This window comes from Hydra viridissima, unplaced genomic scaffold, assembly GCF_058129835.1.
Source record: "Hydra viridissima isolate aposymbiotic clone 2 unplaced genomic scaffold, HvirCarnegie_v1 scaffold_1, whole genome shotgun sequence".
Classification (NCBI taxonomy): domain Eukaryota; kingdom Metazoa; phylum Cnidaria; class Hydrozoa; order Anthoathecata; family Hydridae; genus Hydra; species Hydra viridissima.
The window spans coordinates 37,136,779-37,146,944 of NW_028324300.1; the positions used below are offsets into that span (position 1 = coordinate 37,136,779).

Below are 10,166 nucleotides of genomic sequence, written 5' to 3' on the forward strand. Positions count from 1 at the left end.
ATGCAGCTGTAACTCACTTTAATGTAATTTCTATTGAATATCTTGTGGAGTTTGTGGTTTACTGGAAAATTTTGTCGATCAGATTTAAAAACCGCTTTCCTATATTTGTGCAAACATTTTTGCTCTAAGGAGGATTGAACCAGATGATCTTTCGCTTACGGCCTTTGTTGTTAACATGTTGTAAATCGGGGATGTATTTAAGCTTTTGGTTGAAACCTGATTTTTTTAAGGCTTCCTCGTACATATAGGAAGAATTTATGAAGATATGTTCGCTAGATGAATTGGCCGACAATCGTAGCTCGATGGAATGCGGGATCTGCTTTAAAATGTTAGGTGGATGGTTGGATTCAGCATGAATATAGCTTAAAACATTCTCAGGTTTACTATAAGGCCGGAAAGAGTAGTCATTGAGGTTTAGAGAAACGTCAAGATAATTGACGATTTTTAAATTACATTGTATGGAAATAAGTAGGCCATTGTTTTTGAAGATTTGGACAAAGTGCTTTTTTATTCTTTCCATTTGTGTGCCGCTGGTGTTTTTAAATATAGCTAAACCGTCATCACGATATAATCCAAAATCAGTCTTGTTATAGTGTTGCGAGAGTTGGAACAGTAGGAAAATACCAACAAGTTCACAAACCTCGGCACCGTCAAAAGCACCCATGGTAACATCAAACAAACCGCTTTTCTTTTTAACCCAAACTTGCTCATTATTGAATAGTAACGGTTTTCTTGCGTGTTTGATAATCGTTTTTTGTTCAATGCTAATTGGTGTGTGTTTCTCAGCAAAGCTAATTGCGTTGTTTAAAAGATTTTCATTGATTGATGGGTAGAAATCGTTTATGTCAAAAATAAGAAAGTTATGCAAGTGTTTTTCAGTAACTCTCTTAAACCAATCAGAAACATTTTGAGTAAATGTCCATTGATTGAGAGCAAGAATATGTTTGATATCATGGTTCATTTTTTATAGTATATTTTTACTGATTCTTCCAATTTCATTTTTAGCAGGATTTAGTAATCTGACTGTTGGGTTGTTTATAAAGTTCTCTTTGTGGTCTTTCAGAGTTAAAAAAACAGTTAGATGTTCCATTTATTTCAATTCTGTTAAACACTTCGTGGTTATTTAAAATTCTTTTGGATTCTATATTTATTTGGTCTTTTATTATAGGGCTGGCTTTTTTGTATGAAGACGTTATAGCGCTTGTGAGTAAATTATTATATATATATATATATATATATATATATATATATATATATATATATATATATATATATATATATATATATATATATATATATATATATATATACATACAGTATTGGACAAAACATTTGCAACCAACATCGAACAATGCTAAAAAGTGTTCCTAATTTTACGTCTTAAAAACGAAACGAACTATACTACCACAGCAAACAGTTCAGGAGTCCGGAGTCATAGCATGCCATGACATGAGCAATCAGCTGACAGGTGACAGCACACAGGCAGAAGTTCGTTGACAAGTGCCATTTTGCAGCGGACAAAACAAGTGCAGTTTTTCTGGTTTGTTTCATTTTCTTAAGTCTGGTCCGTATCAATGTCACGGAAGTTTTTTAATAATTAAAGGAAGTATCCAGAAGTTTCCAGAAGTTTCCAGAAGAAGCATCTGGAAGCATCCAGTAGCATCCAGAAATATTTTTATGACTTCAAGTGCAAAAATGGCTCCCGACAGTCTTGGATTGGAACTAAGAAAGAAAATTATTGGCGATTACGTAAGTGGAATGTCCCAAAAAAGTATTTGTGATAAATATCGCGTGAAAAAATGGACCGTATCAAGACTATGTTCCAAATATCGTTCTACGGGGAAGTTGTTAGCAGATAACAAAGGTGGAAGACCGCGAGGTCCAACAACAGTACGGACAACAACAGGTGTGTGTTTTTTGCTCTGGTTAATGTCCATATTTTAAATATATATTTTTCTTTACAATTTTAGCTATAAGTGTATATAGCAGCTTAACTATTATATATCTAAAACTAAATTTTATTACATTATCCTCTACATATATATATATATATATATATATATATATATGTATATATATACGTATATATATGTATATATATGTATATATATGTATATATATGTATGTATATATGTATATATAAAATATTTTTAGGTTGTTTTCTTTCACCAGATTTATGTAACATCTTAAAACAAGAATGTCTAGGCTTTGTATGGTCTTCAGTCAGTGAGGCAGCAACACGCAAGATATTTAATTTGGCTGCAGATTCTACCAAAACACCAGGAAATTTTTGTGCTTATATTGCTTCATCCATGATGAAACAGAGATATGATATGAATTTATAAGAGTTCAGTGAAAATTTGAACCAGAATCTAATTAAAATTCTGCAATTAAGTTGGTTGACTGGCTCTAGTAGAGAAAAACGACCTTCATTGATTAATGCTTTATGTTTAAACTCCAAGTTAAAAGGTATCTGGAATACTTTATTAGTCGCAAGTGGATTAGAAGCATATTTAGCAGGAAAACACCTGCTATACCATTTTATAATAACTAGAGTTTATGAGAAACACCTTATATATTGTAATAACCAGCTGAAAAATAGACATTTAATCACAGAAGATCTTGTATTGACTTCTCAAGAAGAGAAGATACTTCGATATGTTTCTGGTTTTATAGTATTTTCTTTGGCAAATCGTTACAAAGACCAAAATAATAAATCAGCAAAAATTATTTTACAATTATTAGAATCATGGAGAGAAAAATCAGACCAAGGCATGGTGTGTGAAACCGTTTTGTGTGAATATAGAATTTTATTTATTTATTTTTAGAATAGAAAGAGTAGCACGTGAAACTTTAAACAAGTCTTTACTGATAACTTACCAAGGTGAAGATCTACGAGATGTTATAATGACAATGTTACAGCAGAGCCAGCTCATTGACTCTATTTGGGCATCACTTACTCGAGATGTTAAGGTTGAGGAATTGAAAGGAATTTTAAAGGATGTTTTATTTAAAAAGTGGATAAATTTAAGGGCAATATCATTTGTTGAGGCATGGATACAGATAGCCAAAAGAAAGACAAATCATATATGAAGTAAAAGTGAGCCATCCATACGAAAAACTCTTTACAGAAAAAATGTCGACAACAAATTAACTTTTTGAAAATGATTTGTATTTTATTATTGAATACTCAATGAAAAACAAAAATGTTAAACATCTAAAATAAGTTCATGAACCAACCTTTAGATAAACCTTAATATACCTTAGTTCTCTTACTTATCACACCTGCTGTTTATACGGGTGTTTTGTTGTTTGTACTTTAAATGTTTTTAAGTTGTTTCTCTAGTTTTTTAAAGATAATTAATTTTCAAAAAGCTCAATGAACAAATCTTAAAAAATTCATGTGCGTAAATGATTACACGTCTTTACAGTATTAGCTGATTGAAACACTCCAATTTTTATGTCTTCCTTCCACTAGGATAACAGATACGTAAAAAGTAGAAAGAAAAAGAAATTTTTTTAATAATCAAGATTTTTTTAAATAATCAACGACTACTTAAGTTTAAGTGCAGCTAAAAAAATACTTAAGTTACAAAATAAGCAAATTGAGAAAATGCAGTTAAAAAATAATTTTTGGTACGTTAAAATTTAAGATTTAAAAATAGATTGGTTAAAAAGGTGTTTATTTTTTTTTGCATAATCATTCAGTACTTAGAGAAAATTGGTGAGTAGGATTAGTTTCATTTAAAAAAAGGTTGTAAAATTACAATTACTTAAAAAAAAAAGTGCTTAAGAAATATGATATAAGTTTCAAACGGTCAATTAGGACAACCTTCCAATACCTACTCACTATGGATTAACAAATCATATAAATAAACGTATTCCTAATGATGCGTTATTTTTTCGACCTTTTATGAGGTAAATCCTCGTCATGAACATCCAGTTTGAACATCTCTCTCTCTCTCTACCACGTGTGTTTCCACTCATTACATGGATTAATCCATCGCCTGCAACATTCAAACCCAACACACTTCGATTGAATTCTTCTAAAGTAGGGTTTTCGTTACAACCTCCCCTTCTTCGTTGCTTTAAAAAGTATTCTTCTATCGGGTCTTGTGTAAATTTTTCAGACAGCAAAAATGTAACACCACCTTCCAACAAAAGAATCTTGCCCAATGTCACAAATAAATGCACTAAAAATACAAAATTGTTTTATTGCATGCTACGGAAAAAAACTAAATTAGAATGGAATAACTGTTACACCAAATAAAGAAAACATTACTATATAATATTGACAACAGAAAAAAAACTTAACTAATTTAAAAAAGTTAACTAATTTTAAAAATTGTTCTAGAACTCACCAGATATTCTAAGTCCTTGGAGAGTCTGTTTAGTTAGACAACATCGGTTTTGTTCTTCTTCAGACAAATTTGGAACACTGTGTATTTCGTTTTCCCATTCGTTTAAAAAGCCAAGAAATTCTTTTTCTAGCCACTAAAGTTTATCCAAACAAGATATAATTTATCCCAAAAGTAAATAAAACCCCATACATAATAACTTTATTCTGTTTACAAACTGAAATTTTTTTACAAACACACGCAAAAGGTGTGAAAGTATACACAAAGGGTTGAAAAAGAGCATTTATAAAACCTTTACTCGCGTATAGATATTTTCTTCTTTTGTTAAAAATTATGTACCTCAAACCTAGGGTCCTCTATAGAATTATATGGGTTTAGTGCATGCTTCTTTGTTTTATTATTAATCTTTGACACATTCATGCAATCAAAAAATTTATCCATGAAGGTTATGAATTTTCTTAGGGAGACAGTATTTACATCACCTTGCTCTTCAAGCATGTGCACAACAGTTAAACTGAGAACCTAAATAAATAAGTAAAATATAGTTTGGATTTTGCAGTATTATGTGACTTATTTCTCAATAGTTGATTAAGAGTGTTTTATGAATGTTGTTGTGTTATACATGTTCTTTATTTTGTTACTCTGTATGTTTCTATTCTTGTTATAGACAAAATTAAATTATAGCTCTTTTGAGCCAACATAATATTTGGTTATTCATTACAAGGTGTTGCTCTGATTAAAAACAACTTCTAAATATATGTAAATGGAAAAGGTTTAACTGTTAAAAGCATTTATGATCAAGTTTAAACAGACTATGAGGCAGACCAATATTTGTTGAAGGCTATTAACTATTAAATACAAACTGCTTTTATAGCAAATAATCCAGTTAATATATATTCTCAACTTACAGTGCTTTTCAAAATGCTTAATTATAATTTGTAATGAAATACCTGTACTGCCATGTTTACTCTCATTCTGGATTGTGGTGTTAAATGTATATGCTCATCTCGAAGCTTGTGTCCCATTTGTAGCCCTGGGGCACCTCGTAAAATTCAAAGATCCCATTCATATAGGGTCATAATTTGGTGCCAGCCCAATTTTTGTCCTTGATACTAAATTAAAAATTTTTTGAAAAGTTAAATAATTTCAATTAAAAACCATCATCAATGTTTCTCAACCAAAATCATTAATAAAAATGATAAAGAATCAACTAAAAAAACTTTATGATAAAGAATGATAAACAAGAAAAAACAATATTTTAATTTCAAATGGCACACCACTAAATGCCTTGACTTTTTATGCCAATGTGAATGTTCTTTCTTGTAGTCTTGATTAGGTGCGGTACATCACAGAAGAAGTAAATTTTCCTTTCTAGAAGAAAATAAAATTTTTATAACTCTTACTTTAACATGAAAATTTAATAAAACAAAGATCATTTACTTAACTACTTTAGTGCATGTATAACTAGAGATATAGTAAATAATACAAAATTTCAACTAGCTTTGTAACTACCTGGAGCACAATGGTTCCATGTCCAGTGAACAACTCCATCTACTATATTGCTGCAGTCTTCCAATTTATAAATATTGTAGAACTTTCTATTTGAGCTTGCTCCATCAGACACAATAGCCCTTACTTTAAGCCCAATCGATTCCAAAGTCATTATAGCATTCCATGCACAAGTGTATATCTGATCACTATTGAATCCTTCTGAGGCAAAATGTCCGAAACAATAACATAGGGATGAAAAAATTCCTCTCACCATAAATACAATAACATACTGTGCAAGATTTAATTCAAAATTACTTCCTTCTTGATTACTGTTACATCTTCTTTCAAATTCATTTAGAGCATCATTAATAGATCCCATCTCTGTAAAACCTACCAATTTTCCAGTTATTTTGCAAAAGACTAAACCACTTTTAATTTTCATTTCATCAAATATCAAGCTTACATTTTTCTCATGCTCTTTTATGTTGTCGGCTTTTAATATTTCAATAAGATGTCTGATTATATCAACATTAAAACCACAACCAGGATCTGTGAAATTAATGTACTTCAAAAGAGTATTTTTGCATGGTAAAAACAAAAGTGGTGAATTACGTATGTGTTAATATGTACCAGGACTTTTAAGGTATATGCTAAGACACCATCTAATTATTAATGGATGCCAAATCATACACTTACCACTTTTTAACGATGATTGTATTATCTGTTGCTCCCACAATAAATACTGTGGAGAATCTTTTTCAAAAAGAATATCTGACTGGCTATTAATTATCTTTTTCAAAAGTGTATTTGTTTCAAAATCCACAGCAACACCTTAATGTTCTTTCACTTTACGCTCAAAACGAGCAGTTCTTGATGATGAGAGCTTTTTCTTTCGTTTCAATTCTTTTAGCTTAACAATTAGTTGGTGTTTAGTAGGGTACCTGTCATTTACTTTTGAAAAATCCTGGTTCTTATCTTTTGCTGAGTTTGATGTTATTGTCAAAAGAGATCTCTAATAATGGAACAATAATCACATTTTTTTTTTGTTATCATTAACATTGATCAAAAATGAACAGCTAGATGATCTTATAACTGAGAAGTCCTTCCAACTGTTCATAAATTTTGTTTCTATAATGCCAACATCTTCTTTTGAATTTGACTGAAAATTTTCTGGACTTACTTTTACTAGTTTTTGCTTAATTAATTCAGGAAAGTTACAATTACCAGAGCAAACTCTTACACTCTTAACAAATGAGAAAATTTCAATCGCAGTAGCTTCATTAAGAAATTTTGGCAAATGATTAATAACTTTATTTTCCTTTGAAATTTGTTTGTTAAAAATATGCAAAGTCCATAAATTATCATCTATAAGCGTAATGGTTTTGTAAATCATAACATAGTCTACCATATCTATTGACACAAACTTGTCATCAAAACACTTCATCTGAAACTGCTCAGCTACTTTTTTCAAATTAGTAAGTTTTGCTGATTTAGAAGATATTGGTCTGCCAGATAACTTTATTTTACAAATATCACATTGCTCATTATGCTGTTTAAACTGATATGGCAAAGTAAACTTATAATCTGTTTGTATTTTTTGTTTTCCAATATGATATAATTTCATGTAGCACTCGTACATAATGTACGTGGATGTACACTTGCTTCATCTAAATCACTATCAATACCATTAGCATACTTCAAAACCTCTTTTAAAGTTCCTACTGTTTTTGGTTCAAGGTAGCCTTTAAAGAGTTTAATTTGTTTACCACAAAACCTGCAACAGTTTGAAAGGATTTTTAAATGGTTTTCCATTCACAATTAAATGCACAGAGCTGCAAAGAATATATATATATATATATATATATATATATATATATATATATATATATATATATATATATATATATATATATATATATATATATATATATATATATATATATATATATATACATATATATATATATTTATTTTTCATCTCATACTGACTGGAATGTGCAGAAATGGCGAACTGTCCTGTTCAGTGATGAATAGAAGTTCAACATCATTGGGAGCGATGGCATTTGTCATGTACGTCGACCGGCCGAAAAACGCCTCCATTTACGTTACTGCCATAAGACCGTGAAGCATGGTGGAGGCAATTGAATGGTCTGGGGGTGTTTTTCTGCTAACGGTCTCGGTCAAATACATCGAAACGATGGAATAATGGACCGTTTCATGTATAAAAATATCCTGAAAGGTGTTATGTTACCTCATGCTGAATGGAATATGCCAATAATATGGGTTTTTCAGCAAGAAAACGATCCGAAACACACTGCAAAAGTAGTCAAGCAGTGGTTTCAAGACAACCACCTATCGGTGATGGATTGGCCGCCTCAATCTCCGGATCTCAACCCTATAAAGAACCTGTGGGAGATCGTCAACCGCAGAATTAATTGTGAAGGTGTTCGTAATAAGGATCAACTGTTTGAACAAATCCAAAAGGCCTGGGCAGCGATTCCACAAAGTTTCATCGATCACCTAATCGAATCTATGCCTCGAAGATGCAAGGCTGTGATCGACAAGAAATGATTCGCCACGAAATATTGATAGCGAAATACAGCTTGGTCAACATTTTGTCGAGTTGCACTTGTTTTGTCCAGAAGAAAGTCAACTTTTTTTTAATACTTATGATTAATTTATTAATTTTCGTGTACAAATAATGAACTTTGTGATGAATAAAACTTGAAGAACTTTGTCTCTAAACAGTTACATAGTTATTTCTCTAAATTGAAAAAATGCAGCACTTTTATATAAAGAAACTAAATTAGCATTATTTGGTTGCAAATGTTTTGTCCAATACTGTATATATATATATATATATATATATATATATATATATATATATATATATATATATATATATATATATATATATATATATATATATATATATATATATATATATATATATATATATATCACCCTAACATATATATATATATATATAAATATAATTTATATATATATATATATATATATAAAACGAAGAAACAACAACTATGTATGGTACTTAAAGTTTCATGCCTAGCGGCAATCATCAGCCATGAAATACAAATCAAAAATCTATAAAAACCGTTACAAATTGCAAAAACTACTGTATTGTGTGCTCTGACGTCATATTAGGAAAAAGAGGAGGAAAAGAAAGAAAGAAAGAAAGCAATAAAGAAGTAAAGAAATGAAAGAAAGCAATAAAGAAGTAAAGAAATGAAAGAAAGCAATAGAGAAATAAAGAAAAGAAAAGAAAGGAAAGGAAAGGAAAGGAAAGGAAAGGAAAGGAAAGGAAAGGAAAGGAAAGGAAAGGAAAGGAAAGGAAAGGAAAGGAAAGGAAAGGAAAGGAAAGGAAAGGAAAGGAAAGGAAAGGAAAGGAAAGGAAAGGAAAGGAAAGGAAAGGAAAGGAAAGGAAAGGAAAGGAAAGGAAAGGAAAGGAAAGGAAAGGAAAGGAAAGGAAAGGAAAGGAAAGGAAAGGAAAGGAAAGGAAAGGAAAGGAAAGGAAAGGAAAGGAAAGGAAAGGAAAGGAAAGGAAAGGAAAGGAAAGGAAAGGAAAGGAAAGGAAAGGAAAGGAAAGGAAAGGAAAGGAAAGGAAAGGAAAGGAAAGGAAAGGAAAGGAAAGGAAAGGAAAGGAAAGGAAAGGAAAGGAAAGGAAAGGAAAGGAAAGGAAAGGAAAGGAAAGGAAAGGAAAGGAAAGGAATAATATAGGCCTAGTCACCAGTATCAAATTTCGAAAGAAGAAATTTATTTCTATGCCTGCATTTTGAAACCAATTCGTTCTTCTTATTCAATAAGGTACCTTCATTAAACACAATAATCATGTACTTCTCATGCAGGCATAGCATGCAACATTTTGTGGCCGGGTTGTACGATTTGCAATGTTTGATTATCTTCAATAAATCAAAATCTTGCCTCAATAAATGACAACCTTCCAAATAAAATAGGAATTCAAAATGCCATTTCTAGTGCTGTTTGGAGATCAGTTGATTACTCAAAAATATTTAATGAACATACTTCTCAAATGTTTGACTCAGCTATAACTGATAATCATTTATTTGCACTGATTAAACTTATTTCAGAAAACATATTGCATGAGAAGTACATGATTATTGTGTTTAATGAAGGTACCTTATTGAATAAGAAGAACGAATTGGTTTCAAAATGCAGGCATAGAAATAAATTTCTTCTTTCGAAATTTGATACTGGTGACTAGGCCTATATTATTTCTTTCTTTTCTTTTCTTTCTTTCTTTCCTTTCTTTTTTTTCTTTCTTTTCGTTCTTTTCTT

At 30.5% G+C, this 10,166-nt stretch overlaps 1 protein-coding gene and 1 pseudogene across 2 annotated transcripts; one reads left to right on the forward strand and one right to left on the reverse strand.

The window, feature by feature from the left end:
- Positions 1-2,197: 2,197 nt before the first annotated feature.
- On the forward strand, positions 2,198-3,093 carry LOC149894812 (uncharacterized). Its single transcript, XM_090079859.1, has 3 exons — positions 2,198-2,226; positions 2,396-2,779; positions 2,829-3,093. The coding sequence occupies exons 1-3, from the start codon at positions 2,198-2,200 to the stop codon at positions 3,091-3,093; spliced, it is 678 nt and encodes a 225-aa protein (XP_089935985.1).
- Positions 3,094-3,813: 720 nt separating this feature from the next.
- LOC149894813 (uncharacterized) lies at positions 3,814-7,366 on the reverse strand (annotated as a pseudogene). Its single transcript, XR_016449348.1, has 6 exons — positions 5,871-7,366; positions 5,636-5,729; positions 5,309-5,470; positions 4,698-4,880; positions 4,362-4,494; positions 3,814-4,193 (listed from the first exon to the last, which is right to left on the reverse strand). The product of XR_016449348.1 is annotated as an uncharacterized LOC149894813 (transcript).
- Positions 7,367-10,166: the final 2,800 nt, after the last annotated feature.

Bases quoted from the DNA above. Each gene is read 5' to 3' on its own strand.
- LOC149894812 (XM_090079859.1), top strand. From the start codon at position 2,198: ATGTCTAGGCTTTGTATGGTCTTCAGTCA. The intron at 2,227-2,395 runs GTGAGGCAGCAA...TCTGCAATTAAG, and splicing joins CTTTGTATGGTCTTCAGTCA to TTGGTTGACTGGCTCTAGTA. The intron at 2,780-2,828 runs GTGTGAAACCGT...ATTTATTTTTAG, and splicing joins AAATCAGACCAAGGCATGGT to AATAGAAAGAGTAGCACGTG.